Here is a 20,335-nt window from a genome sequence, read left to right on the forward strand (position 1 = left end):
TAAACCAATTAAGTTAAAGGCTGCAACGACGTACTCGGGACTTCTTTTTAGCCGCTCTGCAATATCTTATTCTTAAAAGGCTAGGCTATATAAAGAAATCTTCTAGTCATATTTCGTGGGGTTAATGCGCAAACATTTTGACAGTTAGTAACCATGAGAACTTTACCAGACTTTTTAAGAAAAAGAAAGAATGAGAAAATGGAAGAGCTCTAGGGAGAGAAAAGTTAAAAGTCTACGTCGGTTTACCCCTTTATTCCACTCTTTCCTCTCAAGTCCCGTTTCATTTAGAATGTTCCGTAGATATTAAATAGGCTAGCCCCCTTGAGTGTTGGTTGGACTCGCTTAGCGTGCCTTTCTTCTTATTGAATTATCATGGTAGTATGAATTTTTCTCCATTTGATTAGAGAGAGTACTTTAGTCCGTGCGCTATGCGTGTGTACAGGGTGTTTGTGATAGGTGTATTAGAAATAAAGGGGGATGTTGATCTAGAGGCGAAAATTTATGTAACTTCTATAACACCGTTTTCAAGTTAAGTTTGGAGTGTTTTGCATAGGGCCCTCTGATAGTCCTTGCAGAGTCTGAGACACCCTGTAAAAGTTGCTTCACGGCTTTTCTTCAAGTTGCAGTGCTCAGTACATCTAGTTGACCGCGAAAACCCCCACTCTTCTCGAGGGCTGTTTCATAAATGGAAAGAGGGAACTCAGTGGTTGTAGCATAAGTATATTAAGTCGAAGTTAATAAACTCTTCGAGATATATTTGAAAGCTAGATTACTTCTGCGTGGCTTGGCTATTAGACTGCTGATATTAAACACCCATGATAGCGTTAGAGTTAAGAATGTTTCTTAATAACTTCGTGCGAATTTACTTTTAGAAAAAGTTTTAGTGGTAGGAATAGCCGACGGGGATTTTTGGGGGGTCTTGAAGAGAGAGACTCGATGTGATGTGGGCTGATGCCCTAAGATGAAGATGCTATATAAAAGAATGAGAGAAAAAAGTTTTGATTTTTGTTCCGACGACATTTTTCGTATGCGGTTGTGGCTTTGGGTCATCTATTTCGTCCCCGATGAGATATGTTCGCCAACTTCTTCTACCACTATAGGATCCTCCCCATCTTCCCCTTTTCTTCTTCTTCTCCTCCTCTCTCTCCTCTTCCATCCACGCACGTTTTTTGGCTCATAGTTTATGCCTGCTGTCTCTACCAGAGTAAGACCTAGATATAACCTTAACCAGTAAAGTTCTCCGCTGCGCATTGCATGCTGGAACCATTCTGAAACCGCACATCGGTACCCCAAAAGAAAGAAGAAATCCCTTTGTTGTTTCCCTTGTCTTGGGAAGAAAAAACAGTCAAGCCCTACTATTTTAATCTACAAGAGGGTTTCAGAAGGTACAAAACAGGGTTGTGACTTGATCAAATACCCAAAACGTCACGTGGCAGGGTTGGCAAGTTTTTGCCAGGGGTGGAAAAAACCCAGGTAAAAACCGGGTGGCAAAAACTAATTTTTCCGCGGTTTTTACCGCGCGGTTTAAACCAGGTTAAAACCGGTGGCAAAAACCATTTTTTCCGCGGTTTTTTCCACTTTTTAAGGTTTTTTCCAGTTGCTATGTGAAGTATTTGACTAATTATTCGTTAAATATTCGCGAAAAACCTGGCAAATTTGAATACTAAAAATTTAATAGAGTAATAACCACCTCAAATTTAAAAATTAAAAATACTATTGTTATTTTTCTAACATAACAATAACAAACATCTCGAAAATGCACTTAAAACTCGCTAGTTTACCACTTTGTAACTATGAATTTAGTTTTTGCCGGTTTTTACCGGTTTTTTCCACGTGTCCCGGCAAAAATAGTTTTTCCCGGGTTTTTGCCAATCCTGTCACGTGCTAGAGTCGCGTCGAGACGGACGTCATTGATCAGCAGCTGATCCGGGTTAACTGTCCCTTACCCGTTCTTGTTTTGGGAAAATGGCATAATATTCAATGTAAACTGGGATTGGTTGAAACGACGTTGGGTGGTCGGTCCTCTTACGTATTCCAGACTCAATGGTGAAAGTGATAGGAATACAAAAGGCGCGATGCGATACGCGACGAGAAAGAGTTCCTAGGAATCCTAAGGAAATGGAATGGAATTTACCTCTAGATTTTAAGGATGATATGTAAATGGAAAAGATCGTCTCTCTATATAAAGACGTGGCTGGCTTATGAGCTTTGCCGAATATTTTTCATCTCAATTCAATTTTTATTTTTCTACTTTTACTGCCTGCCTGCCTTCCTTCTCTCTACCATATCCCCCGTTCACTACCGCCGCTGCTAACAGTGGGAATTCAAACGTAAAACGCTTAAATGAATATGGAGACGAATATTCTTTCAAAAGAAATCCCCATCGAATCATCTGGAAAATTTTCCATTACAGTAATGATAGTTTATACGTCAGGATAAATTTTTTTATTTTCTTTTCGTTTCATTATTTCCTTTATTTTCTTCTTTAAGTTTTCCTACACTAAGCTTTTTACTCCGTTTGATTTATTTCACGCAGTTCACAGTCGTTTTCAGTAGAAATTCGATGCTTTTTATTTTTATCCCTAATCGATTTAGTGGCCGGTGAATTTTATTTTCTTTTTCTTTTTATTTATTTAAATTTTCTTCAGACGTTTGCCTTCTTTAGCTAATCATCTTTATTTTCAATAACTTTTCAGTCTCGGTTTACTTAGCTTCTCTAAAGTTCTGACAGAAATGAATTTTGAAATAAATTTCGTTATGAATTATTATTATTATTATTGGAATATTGCAAGATGAAAATTGTCTGAACTGATATGCATGGTTCAATGTTGGGGTTTATAAAGTTAAAAGGGATCTGTTTTCCCACTTTTCTTAAGTGGATTTATAACCCCTTTCAAGGTTGTAACTGAGTTTATCTTTTGACTCGATTGATTTTGATGTTTATTAATAATCTAAATTCATTGGAATTACGTTATTTAATTAAGCGTGATTAGATTTGAATTAAACTTGGTTGTAAATATTTTATATACGTAAGATATCGAGTAACCTAAAATCAAATTCATTACTCTATATTAGAAGAGATAGTGCAGCTTATATTTTACCGTATTTTATTTAAATTATGCACCCTCTTACGTGACGTAATGAATCGATAGATTCAAATCTGCAAGTCTAATTTGACATAAAACCCAAAAATATATAAAATTACTTTACATTTTACTGAGATTATTTCATAATTAGGTTCCGTCAAAAGATAAGATAATTTTAATTCTGTCGTATTTTAAACTCCCTTGGCACGAGAAAACTTAATTTGCAAAAATTGTCTCGTAAATCTCAATTTAAACTGATTAGTCTAGCACGAGAAACTTAATTTGCAAAAATTGTCACTTAAATTGATTAGCAAGAGAAACTCAATTTGCAAAAATTGTCTCGTGAAATCTCATTTTAAACTGATTATATATAGCGCTCGAGAAATTTGACTTTAAACTTATCTTCGCTTATACATTCATTTTAAATGATTTATCTTTTAATTAAATAAATTAATGTTTTAATAGCATTTAATCTCTCGTGATTAAACGATGTAACTGATGTAATTGACCCGGACGATAAGTTCTCGTCAGATCTTAGTTTAGCGGAGAATTTTAAGTAAATATATACCTAGAAATCTTTATAAATATATATATATATATATATAATCTAAAATTATACCCCTCTCATCTATTCAATTCTATGAAAATTGCAATGTTCCCAAGCTCTTATATATTATTCTGGATATTTGGCAATGGAATTGCAGTATTCTTAGTTCGAACAAGAGTGATTAGGGGCCCCATAGTTCTAGCAATCTAACTCGCTTTAATTATGAACTAATTCGTCCCTCTAATTGAAATTGATTGGCTATATCGGAACGTAGGGGGGGGAAGAAGCTGGATTAAATTGAAGGGGGGAGGTGAAAGTGAAAACGGATGTATGTAGGTATAGGTTAGGAACTTAGGCCTTGGCATGCATCCTATCTCTAAAAGGGTTGGAAAAGGGAGGATTTATCAGGCTAAGTACATTTTAGCAATGGTTCGGCTATTATAGTTCATTACATAGAGAGTGGACGTAAGAGAAAACACGGTTAGCTTAGCTTAGTTCGGCTCGGCCTTTGCGTTTCTAACTCCCATTAGAAGATGTTTCAAAGCATCTTCCTCCCCCCAATTCCGACCCCCTCCCCCTTCCTTCAATCTTTCAATTTTCACTATTTCCTTATTGGGTTTCCAAGCTTCAAATGCAAGAATAGTCACGGTTCTACCCTGCAAAAGTAGGGTTAGCTCAATAGGCATGGAAAATTATAATTCTTATTCTTATTAAATTTCAGGGAAAACTCAAGGAAATTTATAATTTGGGGAAACTCATTGGGAAAAGTGGGAATTTTTCAATGTTTGGTTAAAATCCTGGTAAATTTGTCAGGATTGAATAACCAGTCCCGTATTTATTACTCCAAAAAAATCCGCAGTTACTAGCGGGCCTTGGACCTAGAAATATATGGGAAGAAACCTGAAATTTTCAGGGAAATCGGTATTCCAAAAGTTTAATTTATTAGACTTATAGGGCAGTTGGAAGCGAATTAGGCAAAAATTTTCTATAAAACCGGTATAGGTATGGCGATACGTAATAAAATGGATTTTAATAAGGGTCTTTTGAGGTTTCATTAAATTCCCATTCGATAAATGGGGTGTAAATTAATGATTAGCCGCGAGAAAAGGGTTTCCGTTTTGTACTAAAAGAGGAGGCGCGCGTATAAAAGATATAGGAGAGGGTGGTGGTGGTTTTTAAGGGAACAATTATCCGCTGTTGAAAATTTAGAATCTTTTCCTAACCGAGAGGATAGAGAAAGGGAGGATTAATGCTTGTCGCCAATGCCATTCTCTCTCTCTCTCTCTCTCTCTCTCTCTCTCTCTCTCTCTCTCTCCAGGCTATAACCCTCTCTTCGCTTCTCCTTGACTAAATAGCGAATTTTACGAAGGTCGGGAAGGTGGTCGGTTGGTTTGTTGCCCCGAAAACCGGACCTTAAAACGTTCAAAACGCATGAGATGGTTGAGAGCACGTTATACTTCTCGTAAAGCGGCGCCTTGTGAGGCGCTGTCAAGGCTTAGTACAGACTAAATAGGACCTAGATGGACTGCAAAATTAACCAACGAGTGTAGGACTTCAATTCTCGCTTCCGTCGTTCTCCCTCGAACTAGCTCAAGCTGTAAGTCTCTCAGTAGCATTACGAAGTATAGGTTGTGTCATACTTATGGAAGGAACATATCACTTATAAACTTACGCTCTCAGTAGTAGTAGTAGTAGGTACCCACTTTAGAAGATATTAACAAATGGCCGGCAGAAAATCCAAATAAAATAACGTCCTTTCGTTTTAAACCATCAAGGAATTCATACAGCTGAGAGGAATAATTGTATGGAAAGCTAGGCTAATAGAATAACCATGTCGTCTGCTATTTCGTGCGAGCTAGGCAAAGGGAGCTCTCTAGCTAGCGTGTTTCACGGCTATCCAATCAATCGGGCATATAAGGAGAATGGCTGATGTGTGTGTGTGTGGTAGCCTGGATTCTCCATTAGTTTTGGAGGCGTCTAGAATCAATAGTAAAACACGTTGGAAGATTAATTAATCGTAGCTTCCCTTTCAGTTCGTTGCGTAGAACAAATTCAACCCCCCCCCGTTTCTCTCCCTTCCCCCATCCAGTTCCTTTTCAGCTTCTCTCTTAACTCTTCCGTGCCTTTATCCCAGGAAGGGAACCAAAATCCTCTCCTTATATATGATATGTCCGTACCAAAACCTTATAGCTCAGCTCGCCCTGGCCCGTTTCTATCATCCTATAAGGGCTTATCTATAATGTTTGACATGGCTACCCCCCTCCTTTCCCCCTCCCCTTTGCGAATCTAGAGGTCGTCCTTATTATAGCCTATGCTTTGGTCGATGAAGTGGTTGACCGAGGAAATTGGGTGCTCGGCTAAAGAACTAGCTAGGGTTTTGGGTTTCGCGAAACTCGGGCCCAAAAATTAGATAGGGCCTTTTTAGTCACGTATATTCTAACCCTAACTTCACCCCCCCCCCTCCCTTGCCACCACTCTTCATTGCGACGTGATCTTTAGCGAATTTATTAAAAAAGATTTTCTTGGACAAAAATCGATTTACGCTTACGAGTTTTAGGGCGGCTTACTTCCTGGTGAGGTTTCTAGGTTATTTAAACGTATAATAGTATAAGGACTATTTTTCATAGAGAAGATATATATTTTATAGAGGAAACAATTAAACACAACAGGCCTAAATTTAATTGCTTCTTTTTTCTAACACTAATTAGACTTAATAATTAATACAAATTTCTCTTGAAAATATTTCCATAATTATATTTTAATTTAATGGCAATTTATTTTATGAAATAATTATAATTTGAACCTTTTTTTTATTTTATAAAGAGGTGAAATTTGTAAATTAACTTTTCAGACGCACTCATTTTATTTAAAAGTTATCGGAAAATATCGATTAGTAATTTTTGAACCGATGATTTAAATTTCTATTTAGTAACTTCTTGCCTTTACTCGGAAACTAGGTTAAAGGTCAAAAAAGTATTTTTTTCTTTTTCTTTTGGGGAGGGGGCATGCAGTTAAGTTTTTGGCCCAGTTTTTACACACCGCGTAGTGTTTTCTATAGTTTTTTTATACAACCCTTCTCCTACGTATCAGAAACTTATTGCGATAAAAAATAATAGTTAAAGGGTATGTATGTATGGGAGGGTGTTCTGCTATGCCTAATAATTCTTTCTCCTTTTTCTTCCCGCTCTTCTATTATTTTTTTTTTCCTATCCCGTCATGCACCGCGCTCGCCCGTTCTTTCCTTATCTCTTTTAACAAGAGCCTCCAGAAAAGAGGAAAAAACGTAGAGAAAAATGTAGCGAGGAGAAATGATAAGGAATTTACGCGCTCCTCTAGCTTTCTTTTTTTTAACTGATAGATTTTTTTTATATTATTTTTGATATTTTTACTGAAAGAATTTTTCCCCAAAAAAATTCTACAAAATGGGCGTCAAATCTAAAATATTTTGAGTCGACCTAAGACAATTCACAGAATTCTGCCTTAATTTCTTATTTTTAATATAAATTGTTCCTTAATAGGGTAATTATTAATTATGGGAATTCAATTTTAATTTCCATGTGACATTTTTCCATAAGTGACACCGTAAATAAGTTATGAACATTGGAGTGCTTTATAGATGACCCATTAAATTTAAGTAAGATACTGAATGACAGTGATTTCCAATTTATTTAAGGGGTTATCCATTAAACACTTCAATGTTTGTAACTGGTTTTTGGTGTCCTTTACTAGGGAAATGCCGTAGAAGATACATTTTCGACCCAGAATGGATTTGATTTCCCATAGACCCCGCTGTAATTCGCTCCTATAATTACCCTTTTTGGTACACCCTTGTAAAAGATAACGTATTTAGTCAACACTCGAGTTTAGTTATTATAAAAGCCCTTTGCGAAAAATGATAGCTCAGTACCGACTTAGTTAAATTTTAGCGTCGTGCGTGGGTTTGAAGATGATTGCTGGTCTATAGCAAACACACTTTATCTAATTATTACGTTAAAAGGTTTCTAAGCTCTTCTTAACTTTCTTTCTTCTTTTAATGGAGATGTTTTTATTGCTATCAAAAGTGAATTGAAATAAACGGAGTGTCCAGGCCGTCCTTATCGCGAAGTCTCATCTGTTACAGTATATTTAAAATTGATTGGTGTTTTCTATTTTATCTTAAGAAATTTACACTGCACAAGTTTCTTGAAACGTAAAATATACTACACAAAAAATAAAATGGGGGAAAAAAACTTTCCTAATCTGTTTTTAAAATTTTTGGAAGGTAGAGAGAGCGCTTTTAGAAGTATTTTTCTGCATCAGATTTGAATAAAAGATTTTCTATGCAGGGATCGAATTCACGCTTTTGATGCATGAATATTTTATCATTTAGATGTAATACAAATAAGGCATCATCCTCTTATAAATATCTTTACAAATCTTCGGCTCTATAGTTAGAACTAGTTCAATACGAATAAACGAAAAACAAATGGAACGGACGCGAGATAACGGGAATCGACTTCAACTCATCTTAAAACAACGTAAAATCAAAATCAGGTGACTCGGAGGAATCGGGATCCAAAGAGATGGAAAAGAGAAGAGAACTGTTCTCTCTAAAATAGCGTCCGACTTAAAAAAGGTGCCGGGGATGGAGATCAAATCGCGAAATCATCTCGGAAGAGAAGGTGTATGTACTAAGGCTTCTCCTGTCGATATAAAAACGCCATTAACGTTAGCTCTAAGCCTATCCCTAATCGAGTTTTGTCCTGAGAGAGATTTATAACCGGTAGAATGGAAGTCCCGTCGTGCCGAACTGACTCCCGAGAAGGGTTAAAAGTTTTGGGACGGCTAACGCTTTATTGATAGCCCCGCTATCCGCTATACCCAGGCACAATGGCGAAAATGCCATTTTACAACATTCTTTCTTATCGCCTGGGCGGTTGGTCAAGCCCGGAGATATACGGACACTTCGAGACCTCCGGGCTACCTACGTCACTTTTCGATTGATGCCCTCGCTTGCCCTAACCCTTTGATTATTTATAATCTTTCCACACTCCTTGAGTGCTCCATGGGCTATTAAAGAGGTTTTTTTTGTTCTACCGTTTGCAAAGATTGGAGACTGAATGTGATGTGTTCGTCCAGAGATATTTAATGATAGAAAAGGTACATCCTTACCGTTGAAAATGTGTAGGTTGTGGGTTTTTACTTATTAATTGGGTCTCCTAGAGCGGTAGGGTAACTCAGAAACAAAAACCATGAGTAGCGTTGATGGGCTCATAACTTTTCATAAGAAGTTATAGCGGAGAGCGGCGGTTAAGAACTGAATTTTAGATTATTTATTTTTTGTAGCTAGATATAATTTTTATTACAGCATCTAGTAGGTTTTATCCATAACCTTCTAATGTATTCACCTCTAATTTGTAGACTTCATTGTAAAAATCAATCACAATTTTTAAGCGAGGTACAGGGCTTGATGTGCCTCCAACAATACTACTAATTCGTTGTATTGAAAGGTTTTCCAATAGGTTGTGATTCTTTCATACCTCTGACACCGTTATAGGTGGTAATATCTTTTAGCTATTGCTCCTGTTTCTGTCATGTGATGACGCTCTAAGACCTCGCTATAAGGTTAGGCTTACGGTCTCTTCTCTATACAGTCTATTTGGGAAAAAGAGGAGACTGCCGATACGAAGGAAATTATCGGGTCTTCCATGAGGGGGAAAAAAAAAGAAAACTAAACCGAAAGGAAAAGCGAAAAAATCCAATTACAAACAATGGATGCGCGCAGTCTCGCTTTGACTCCGCGTCTCCTCTATATGTGTTCCGCCATCTAACCTATTGTTGTGCGGCGCCAGAACTCTAAGAGGTTGAAGACCTCCTTATTTTATCCCGTTTCGGTATCGCCTCGCTTGATTTTAATCTCAACTCCTCGCGAAACTAATCCCCTTGCATTCCGCGTAATTGCGCCCTACATTCAGTACAAGTGTAAACGTAGAAAGGCGCTAAGATTCTATTGTAATAACTAATTAATTTCTTAAGTATTTATTTGTTTTAATTGGAATTGTTTTTATAAAAAAATTCGGTACCGCCCCTGTAAGTGGGCTGACCGAAAAGTCCCAGTGTAATGCAGGGTAGTAAACACACAGGGGACGGTGTTTTATTATTATTATTATTTTTGAAAGCGCGTGTTTTTCTGACCATCGTATTCAATGGTAACGTGACATTACAAACTGTTAAATGACGTTAAATTAAAAGTATTCAGATATTTATTTATTTATTTTTTAAATAGAATATTTTTAATATAAGAACATTCTATACCGCCCCTGGAAGTAGGCTGACCGAAAAGTCCCGGTGTAATGCGGGGTAGTAAACACACAGGGGACGGTATCATTTATTAAAATAAATAATAAAAATTTGTTTGTAATGTAACGTCGAAATTTGAAAAATAACAAAGAAAAGCAACATCAAAATAGGCTTAACGACTTTTTTTCCTTGCAAATTTACATGCCTCGTTTTACGTTTTATTGTGTAAAATTTTATTTCTTGGTTTTGACCCATTTGTTTCGTATATATAATATATACATTATATATGTTTTGGAGGGTAGGGTGAGAGGGGTTACGCTATCATTTAGCGGAGGTAGCCCATAGCACGTAGGCTATTACTCTCAGAGAGCGTGAAGAACAGTCGGTCCTTAAAAACGTCCTTCAGTATAATGTACGGTCCAATCTTAACTCTCTCTCTCTCTCTCTCCTTTCATTGCACCCTGCCTCATACTTCATACATAAGAGTGAAAAATAATTTTCCCTTAACGTCCTTTACGTTGGTACACTCTTAAAAATCGCGGGAGCGTCCTTCTATTCTCATAAAGAGGCGCGATGTAAAGCGCGCACGAGGGGAGGGGGGACACCCTGGAGAAGCAATATCGATTATACTGGCAAAAGCTTCTTCCCCGTGCAGCTCCTTCAAGATGCTAAAACAACCTTAATAGAGCGAAACTCGCATTGCATCTCGCCCGAATAAAATCTTGTTTGTCTTCTATCCTTTCTTTATTTTTTATTTTTTTTATTTTTGAGAATCGTTCAACAAGGATTTAATTGGAAAATGGTTAGTTATGCGGTTGCTAGGCGAGAGTCATGGGTGGGATGCGTGTTAATGGTTGTACGTTACAGGGTTGTTTTTTTTTTTTCTTGAATCATACCCTGTAATGGAATTTTGTTCAAATGTAATTTTTTTTTTAAAAATTACGCAATAGGTCAGATGGTAACTAACTTAGAGCAAATTGGGATGGTGACCTAAGGTCGGTGGCTAAAATTCACTCTGGGTTGGGTGTTAAGTAATTTTCAACTCAGGGTTACGTAAAGTTAAATAACTCTTGGCTTGTAAAATTACACCCTATCCATTTTTAGGAGAAAAAAAATTACAATATTTCACACTGTTTAGTACCAATGATTATGTTCAAATTTTGTTGCTTTACAAATTTCTGCTAAAATATCAAATAATGTTTCTTTTTTATGTTTTGAATTTTAAAACGTATTATTCATAATTTTCCATCGCTGATTTTATTTTAACATTAAGCTATTTAAAGTTAATTTTAATATTAATATTATTCTGAAAATACACACACTGCATTGAGTCAGCTTTCCCTTCTGGCAATACAAGGGCTCGTTTTTAGTATTTTAACAGTGTTTCAGTGTGTTTGATGAAGGTGCACCGTTTCTATGGCGTTTTAGTTTGGTCTACGGAGCTTTAAACAAACAGACACGAATTTTCGTTGACGAGGTGTGGCGAATGGAATTAGGAATTTATACAGAAAACACGCGCTAAAGGGGCCCAAGTCCCGGCTATCTTTCTATAAAAGCGTGAAGCCCTGGGATGTTTACCGTTCGGTGTTTATCTCCTTTAACTCTACAGCTCATCCCATCCCTTTTGTCTTTATATGATGGTACGAACAATGTCTCATACCTATTTTATACCTATTCTTCTTAGGAAACCTAAAACCTATTTATTAGGCTTAAGTTTATGTAAATAAGCAATAAAACACGCCTGAAGTATACTATACTTAACCCTTAAAAATTAGGAAGGAATTACAAAAAATTTACGCTGAATATTTATCTCTATAGGTTAGACAATCTCTAATATTTCTATATTCTGAACCGAATTGAATCAATTCAGTTTAAAAGTAAAAGTGTGCGTAACGCCCTCAGATCTACATGGTGTAGTAAACAAACGAGCTGATTTCTTACCTTTCAGGTTCTTTTTTATCTGGGAATATTTTGCCGGGAAACCAGCTCTCCTGAGACGTACGCGTCAAGCTCGTGCGAAAAAAAAAGTGCTTTTTCGTCGCGCTCTTTACGTTTTCCGCTCCGGGTTATAGTTGGGCTTTGCGCTTGTATTCTTCGCTTCCAGGGAGAATTCCGTCCGTAATGGTCTCCAAAATAGGTGTTTAAAAAAACCTTTTAGTCGTCGCTATAGCTTCTGGCTTTTTCCGCCCAAAATTCTCTTTTTTTCTCTTTCATGTCGCTATATACATAAAAGGGGTCTTCGTCTTCTCTCTTTTCCCTTGGTCCGTATCATTCCATTGGATGTTAGGGGCCCCGCAGTGGGATCGGATCGCTTTCCCGCTTTCCAAAAATGCCAAGGATAGAAAGGTTTTGGCGGGAAAGAAAAAAAAATTTGTTTCCTTTTAGAGTATAGCTTCAAATGGTGAACCCTTTTTTTCGCCCGGTCAAAGTCGCTCTCGTCTTCGCGCCTTTTTTATTGACATTCGAACATTTTCTTCTCCGTATGCGAGTCTTTAAGATCCCTCGGGCCTACCAAATGTGCCAGAAAAAGGGACACGCGAAAAATCGACCCAAAATGGATCTAGGGGAACCGTTTCTTTATATTTCGTTAAAAACGTTCGGTTCTGTATTACCACAATGCTACTTCAGGACCGTATAACGTAGAAAAGTTTTAAGGTATCCATTATGACATACTTTTTGTAGTAAAAATTGTTATATATATAAAAATCTCTCCGAAATTAAATACGTCATTAAAGAGATGATCGCGTTTTAATTTGGACTGTTTGAAATTGGGTGGTTGAGAGAAACAACTGCTGGCGCGTTACCACGACCTTCTTGACGAAGTCCCTGCCAGTGACTGACTGAATGGGGTGGCCGACTAGTCCGTGGCGCCTTCCTTACTCTTTTACTCTCTCGTTCGATGTTGCTCCGACTCCGGGAAAGGCGGATGGTCCGCCGCTATAGTAGCTTGGGTAGGAAACTGAAGCGCCGTTCCGCGGACGCTCCACTGAATAATTCGGATCCTAGCACACGCACGCCAGGAGGAGCCACTCTCCGATAAAAAGAGGAAAGAGGAGGATGGAGAGCTGCAGCGAGTCTCCGGGATCGAACCAACCGGGAGAGGCTATAGGGTCTCTAACGCTTGTTGGAAAGTGTATACGTAGAATGGGTCCGTACGCCGAGCTTGCTCTCCGAGTGTCGTTCCGATTCTCTCCCTCTCTCTCTGACTTTCCATCCTCATCTTTCCCTCTCTCTCTCTATCCTTTCTCATCCCGACTTCATCCCCATCCTCTTCCGTCTCTTCATCCCTAGAAATGTCGCGCTATATACCGCTCCAGCCACAAGTTTGTCTCGAATCTTCTCTCTAGTTGGCTGCGAAATACCAAATACTGCTGGTGAAAATTATGATTTATTTTTCTTTTTAAACTTTATACGTCAAATGTTTGCCAGATGTTTTTAAGGTTAATGTCACTTTTTATATAAACTTCGTCGTCGGTCGTATTATATCTCTCTGGAAACATGTTATAATAAATGTCTTAAAAAGTTTATTTCTATTTTATGTAGGCCTATAGTATTTAACGAGGTCTGGGAATTTATTTTTCTCCTTAGAAATTCATCTACCGTGGTTTTGTTTTATTTTGAAAGTTAGTTGTATATTTATATTAATGGAAATTCTAATGTATTTGTGGGTTTTTTCCATTTCTGCCTTTTTTAATATTTAAACAACCTTGTAGAGCGTGAATCGATAATACTAAACTTAGCCATAAAGAATGGGGAAAATAACGAAAAGCTAAAAGGTTAGACATATATAGGGTTAGTCCCCCTATTATCGGACACATTTTTAAAAATCATGGTTAAATGTTGGGAAATCACAGGAAACCTTTGAAAAATTTACGAAATATATATTTTGAACGTTTCTGCACCTAATGGAACAGAAATAATTCCAAAAGAATGATCTAATATTGTTCCAATCATGGATTTTATTCGGCAAGTATCGTACCCTATTATCGGCTATTTGGATGTTGTTTCGGACACCCATGGTCCATTTATCGGACGCCTATACCTCTGACTCGGACACTAGGATCTCTGAATCGGACAGTGGGACCTCGTAGTCGGACAATAGGATCTCTGAATCGGACAGTGGGACCTCGTAGTCGGACACTGGGATCTCTGAATCGGACAGTGGGTCTTCGTAGTCGGACACTGGGATCTCTGAATCGGACAATTGGGCTTCGCAATCGGACACTATGATTTCTGAATCGGATAATGGTTCCCCAATTAGGACAGAATTTTTTTTCAATATAGGGCCTGTGAAAACTGTAACTTTCCGTTTCGCCTCATCAAGAAAACGATTTTTTTAAATCAGAAATTAGAGTCTAGATCTTAATAATGTTGTATAAAATATTTTATTTTAAAATTTGCACTAGGTAAGACTAGGAAATACAGGTTTCTTATGACTTTAAGGCGAAGTTCACACGTAACGGTTTATGTCAACTCGTACATCCGTGTGTAACCAGCTTTTTGTAACCTATTTATCACATTCTTGGCATCTATAGAAAAATATATCACAGGTAACATTTGAGCATTTTTTACAAACGTATTTTTCACAGACTTCGCATTTGTACCAGGCTTCACCTTTCCTTCGTTTACTGTGCAAGTTGTTACACAACTTGCAACGCATTCCTCGAGGAATTTTGGTTTTATTTTCCGCTGCCTTTTTAGCCAATATTTCCAACCGTTCTTGTTTTTTTTTCTCCCGGAGAAGTCTTCTCTCTTCCAATTCTTTCTGGAGTTTTTCTTTTTTGTCCTTTTTCTCACGAAAATAGGAAACGCACTCTTCGCTGGTTAAATGCTGAGGCATTATTTCTTTCGCCTTCCGTTTAGTTTTATGCGGTGATATCCTTCTTTGAGGTAAACTCAAAAGACCTTCAAAATGAGTAGATTTATCAAACTCAATATCAAGTGCACTTTCGGTGTCTTCAGGTACGGAAACTTCTGGATAAGTAAGAATATCACATGTTGAGTTGTTGACTCTAAAGGATGAGGTATCTGTAATTGGCTGCAGGTCCGGTGAAACTGGTTGGTTTTCATAAATTATGGCGTTGTTCGATGAGCTGATTCGATCTTCCTCGAAGATATCAATAATACAATGTCCAAACTCAGCTTCTAATGGTTGTGGAGTGTTTGGTTTTTGCTTTTGCATGGTCGATAGGCCTGGATTTCCTGTTGTGGACGTGCATGGCTCTTCCGAGTCTTTTCTTGAAGTAGAAGCTCCAACATTCACTTCATTGTCAATCGTTTTGGAATAATCTGCATCTCCCGCGCCAAATATTACTGGAGTGCCATTTGCAGCAGTTCCCATCTTGAGAATCTTCCACGAATCAAACAGAGGGTAAGGAATGTCGTAGTTTTCTTCGAGCATCTTTTGGAATTCCAATACCATTTTGTCGCCTAGCATGGCTTCCATCGTTTTTAATACTTGAAACGCGTTCGTCTCTGAAAATGAGTGATTCCTATTTATTTCTTGAGGTTCAACATCAATTGAAGGCACGCATGTTGGATTTGTATTGAAAATGAGCGAAGGCTGGAGTTTTGATTCGTCTATGGCCTTACGGTTCACTGGATAAACACCTGAGGCTCTGAAGCCATTTATAATTACTTCAGATTTGATCGATCGCATCCAGCACTGTCGGAAAATCCTAGCAAAATTTCTTGTTGTTGGAATTTCTCCTGGATTGTTCGTCATGAACTCATGCACAACATCTTTCCAACTGCTCTTTATGCTTTTAAAAAACGAAACATCCAGCGGTTGTGTTATATGCGAAGCATGAGGAGGAAGACAAAATATTTCGATGGAGTTTTCTTGACAAAAGGTGCTTATATCCATGTTAAGGTGGCTTGAATGCCCATCTACAAGAAGAACAACAGGCCTTTCGGGCGGAATTGACTTGGCAAAATGGTTCACGATCCATCCATGGAATATTTCTGTTGTCATCCATCCGTTTTTAGATAATGCAAAGCGGGACCCATCTACACCGCCTTCGAGTGGATTAAATGGAAGTCGGGTTCCACTAAAAACGTGAAAGGGTGGTATAACAGCCCCAGAAGCAGAGGCTGCGCATAGCGTAGTAATTTGGGTTTTATTGTTTCCGGTAATTTGAAGCACGTTTTTATGAGATCTTGCAGCTAGAACTTTACCAGTTTTGGGGCACAGTGTAAACCCAGTTTCATCCGCATTCCACACGCGATTTCCTGCTCCTTCCAACATGTTCATCATTATTATGAATCGCTGATATTTCAAAAACCATTCGTCCATCTTAGCGCTGGTACATGATTGTGCCCGAGCTATTTGAAGTGGTTCCGGGGTTTTTAATTTAACATCAGGATGTCTTTTCAAAAATCCTTGCCACCAGTGCTTGCCAGGTACTCCATCTTTGAACGGGTTCTTCCTTTTCGATCTTTTCATAAGCTCCTTTACTTTACTGGATATTTGAGCTTTCGTTTGACCATATCCAATTAAAGTCATTTTTTTAGCCCACTCACAGAGTTCTCGTTCTTCTTCATACGATAACACCGTATTAGGACCTGGTTTTGATTGAAGCGGAGCTTTCATCGTTGCTTTATCATGAAGGGTCTGCCGGGGCACGTTATAAAGTTTTGAGGCTTGTCTCACACTTTTGGACCCTTTCTGCACATCGCTAACTGCTTTCAGCATATCATCTTCATTCCACTGCAAGCGGCGGCGCTTCGGGGCTGATTTCGTAATAGTTATTTTTAAGTTATTAAATATTAACCATTCCCTTCTGTTATTGTAAGCCTACGTTAGATATTTCTTGTTGAAACGTGTTTAAAAGCAGTAAAAGTTAACATAATATAAACTCAAAACATAGTGACATAGTATATACTCCTTAACACAACACCGGCATTAGAGGTGTCCGATAATAGGGTTTCTACGTTAGATATGAATTACGCTGTATTTTCATGTAAACAAAGTTTGAGCCAAGGCTTAAAGTAGCAAATTATAGAAAAAGATTCGGGCTTTAAAGCAATATACATAACTTATAATTGGCATCTGTTTAAATACTTTAAAACACGTTTAAAAAATGAGGGGGATGAATTTTTCCGTCCCCCCAATTGATTTTAATTAATCAAAAAATTTAGATACCTGGTTCGTTCGCGCTTTCCTCCTCAGACATGGCGCAGCGTCTCTGTTTTTATATTCAACATGCAGATGGAGACACCCTCTTTAAATCTAGATCACTTACAGTGTTCCTTTTTTCCCCGGACGTTTTAAAAACTATTTTTTAAAAAAGTGTCCGATAATAGGGGCGTCCGATAATAGGGGGACTAACCCTATTCCTAGAAAATCTTTTACATTTATAAGTGTTCGAGGTTAGCCAGTGAATAAAGTAATAGGTTACAAGTACTTAAATGATTATCTTTGTCTATCTCTTCTCCGTCTTACCTTTCATTCATACTTGATCTCTGTACGGATCTGTATGGAATTGGGAAGAATGTACGCTGCGAGAGTATATATATAAATATACGCGTCTAAAATTGATGGAATGTTGGAAATGGTTTTCCAATCAAGCAACGGCGCCGTTATTGCTTTCCTTTCTCAATTTTTCATCGCGTTTTTCCGCTTCTGATTCGCCATGCACCGGGCTACACTATATTCTACACCTGATGTTCGTAACTAGAAGTTGAGATTTAGTTTTTACAATAACAGCAAGGGCTCCATAGTATATCTGGTCCCTGGAAAACCGATATGGAAGTCAAGATGACTTTGAAGTGGTACACGGCTTAATTCAGAGTTCATGCAAACAGGGAAAACTCCGGGAAATTTAGAATTTTTATTAAAATTCCGGGGATATCAGGGAAATTTTTTAGCTTTGAGTAAGTTTTCTGTGAAGTGGTTGCTTCAATTATAAGAACACCCCCGTTGTTATTACTTCATGTATGGGGAAAACTCAGGGAAATAAATATTTGACAAAAACTCCGGGAAATTTAGAATTTTTAGTAAAATTCAGGGATATCAGGGAAATTAAATTCAACTATGAACCTTGTTAATTGTTATTCAAGTTATGAACTTCGGATTATATCATCATAAAAGCAAAGAGTAAGCGTTCGCCTATGAGTGAGAGAGAGAGAAATAGAGAGAGGTGGGAGGGAGAAAAAGTTTCTTTCCATAAGGCGATTTCCCAGGAGTCTCCACTCGCTAACCGGGATCCTATCAATTATGTAGAGCTTTACTTCCGCGGATATGATACCGTTGCTCCGCCTGAGCTCCAACCCAAAGTGAATAGAAAAATATCTTCTTCTCCTTCTTCTTCTTCTCCTTCTTACAGCATACCGGTATCATCTTAATAATAGTTTGAACGGCTATATCTTTTCTTGCCACGGGGCGACCAAAGCCGACCATAGCTCCGAACTAGATAGATACGGGCTATTTTTATACTAAAGTCGAGCCAGATTAACCCTACCTTTGTACGTACATTGTTATGGACATTAACGTATAGTGTACGAAACTGGAATAGAAACACCTTATAGAGATGTATGTATACAGTGTCCTTTAGTTTATACGGTGCATTTGCAATTCATCCCCGCTTAGATAAACCAAAGAGGGTATAAAGAGGGGGAGTTGGAGCTAGCGGCTTGAATTGGCACTTGAGGCAGTTTGGGAGTTCTCGCGTTTTCCCCCTGTCTTTCAACCAATAATAGGGCAGAGAAAGAAGCGCGCGCGCACACCGGAACTTAGAGGAAAGCTTTCAAAGCGAGAACAACACTCCAGGCGTGCTTTCTACTCCCCCTCTTTACACTCTCTTTGGATAAACATGTATAAAGGGGTGAATGAAAATCGTGGACCTTCTTCATCCATGTCCCGTCCAAGCTTACGCCTTTCTTTTAACCTATTATATTCATATACAGTACGAAATAGAATATTTATTATACTGTTTTGAAAAAGGTTTTGTATTCATCAAATTTCTATAAACTATACCTCTAAATTCACCTTAAAATAAGTGGATTTATGGTTTTTGAGATTTTAGTAAACACGGTTTTAACATTCTTCGCTAGACACCTGACACCATGGTATTTTTTTTCTTTATTTTTAAGGCATAAATAGACCTAGATATGTTAATGAAATTTCTACCGGATTTATTCTACGAACCTCTAATTTTAACGTTATTGGATTTAAACTTTGAAAATTATTTCTTAGAAGAAAGGTCTTTTTATTTTCTTTCTTTTTTTTTCTTGGCAAAGTGAAATTTTTAAAATATACGTTGCTAGTTTTGCGGATCACGGCGTGGGCGAATTTTTGGCTTCTTTAACCAAAGATATATTTCACTTTCGTGTGTTAAACAGCAACCCAAAGTCGATCCATCGTCTACGAATTAATTCCGTTAAGGATGGGGGAGGTTTTTAGCGGGAGAGTTGGTTAAAATGGCGCGCGCGCAACTGTCGCGCCAATTCATATCTTCCAAAAAGTCGCGCGCGCAAAATGATGGTTCTGTCTTATAAATAGAATAAATGGCGGGACGTACACTCTCTCTATTCATAGATATCAAAAACATAGATATACTGCACCATCCTTTATAGAAGTTTATATTAGTACCAATTTCAAAAACACAAAATTCCAGTTAAATTTGAAAGTTATTTTGTATAGTAGGATGAAAGTATTTATAAAATAATCTTTATTATATCTATGCGCTAGTTACAGTCCATGACGTTTCAAGCCAAGCTAAACAAGGGGCGTCACTCTCGCGCCCCTCCCCCCTTACCGTTCCGTTTCTTGGCACTAGTTTTATGATGAAGTATCCAGAATCAAAGTCGCTTTTCATCACATCCGCTTCGCTTTCGCAAAGATTGAAAACCCTCCAGAGATTTGACTCCTGGGGCAACCTCGCGTATCATTCCTCCATATAACCCGCGGATTATTAATAAATCTATTTCCGTTACTAAAAATAGATCTGCCAAGCATAAAAAGAAATATGATTTAAATTTTTAGTTGCACTTAAAATTAAGAACCAGTGTTGAACTTCAACATTTTCAAAGACTTAATTTCTTTGGTCGAATTTTTTTAAACAAATTAAGTATTTGGGATTGTTTGATAGGTGGACAATGTCCTCAAGATGTTTCCCCATATTTTTAAAATTGTAATAGTTGTGAAATCCGTAAATTCATCTACATTCTGACAACTTTTTAAGCCAAAATAATTCTTATAATAATAATTATTATTTTTGAATAAATTAATGCTATAGGCAAATATTACGATTCAACCTTTCTATACTAACTCGTGTTTCTAGCCTAATTTATCTCACATCCCTTTTGAAAATGTTTAGAGAAGCGCAAATACCTATATATATATATATTACCTACCGCAACGTTGCACTTTGAAATTATGAAAGCCTGATTCGTATTCATCCAGGCAGTTCCAATTTTAAAC

General features: G+C 37.6%; 3 protein-coding genes across 3 annotated transcripts in view; 1 reads left to right on the top strand and 2 right to left on the bottom strand.

The window, feature by feature from the left end:
* The window catches only part of LOC149661916 (uncharacterized), a 52,267-nt gene extending 39,105 nt beyond the window's left edge, over positions 1 to 13,162 (bottom strand). Inside the window, exon 1 of the mRNA XM_089843470.1 lies at positions 11,854 to 13,162. The gene's annotated coding sequence lies outside the window, so the exon portion shown is untranslated. The remainder of the gene's footprint in view (positions 1 to 11,853) is intronic.
* LOC149661914 (uncharacterized) overlaps positions 1 to 20,335 on the top strand; it is a 205,479-nt gene that overhangs the window by 155,384 nt on the left and 29,760 nt on the right. The gene's annotated exons all lie outside the window — the stretch shown is intronic.
* LOC149661917 (uncharacterized) lies at positions 13,784 to 17,241 on the bottom strand. The gene is made up of 2 exons (XM_089843464.1): positions 17,057 to 17,241; positions 13,784 to 16,644 (listed from the first exon to the last, which is right to left on the bottom strand). Exons 1-2 carry the CDS (start codon positions 17,085 to 17,087, stop codon positions 14,420 to 14,422), a joined length of 2,256 nt encoding a protein of 751 aa, XP_089699590.1. The 5' UTR covers positions 17,088 to 17,241; the 3' UTR covers positions 13,784 to 14,419.

The sequence above is a fragment of the Phalangium opilio genome, unplaced genomic scaffold, assembly GCF_054372755.1.
Source record: "Phalangium opilio isolate 3A_F unplaced genomic scaffold, DU_Popi_V2 ptg000070l_1, whole genome shotgun sequence".
Taxonomy (NCBI): Eukaryota; Metazoa; Arthropoda; class Arachnida; order Opiliones; family Phalangiidae; genus Phalangium; species Phalangium opilio.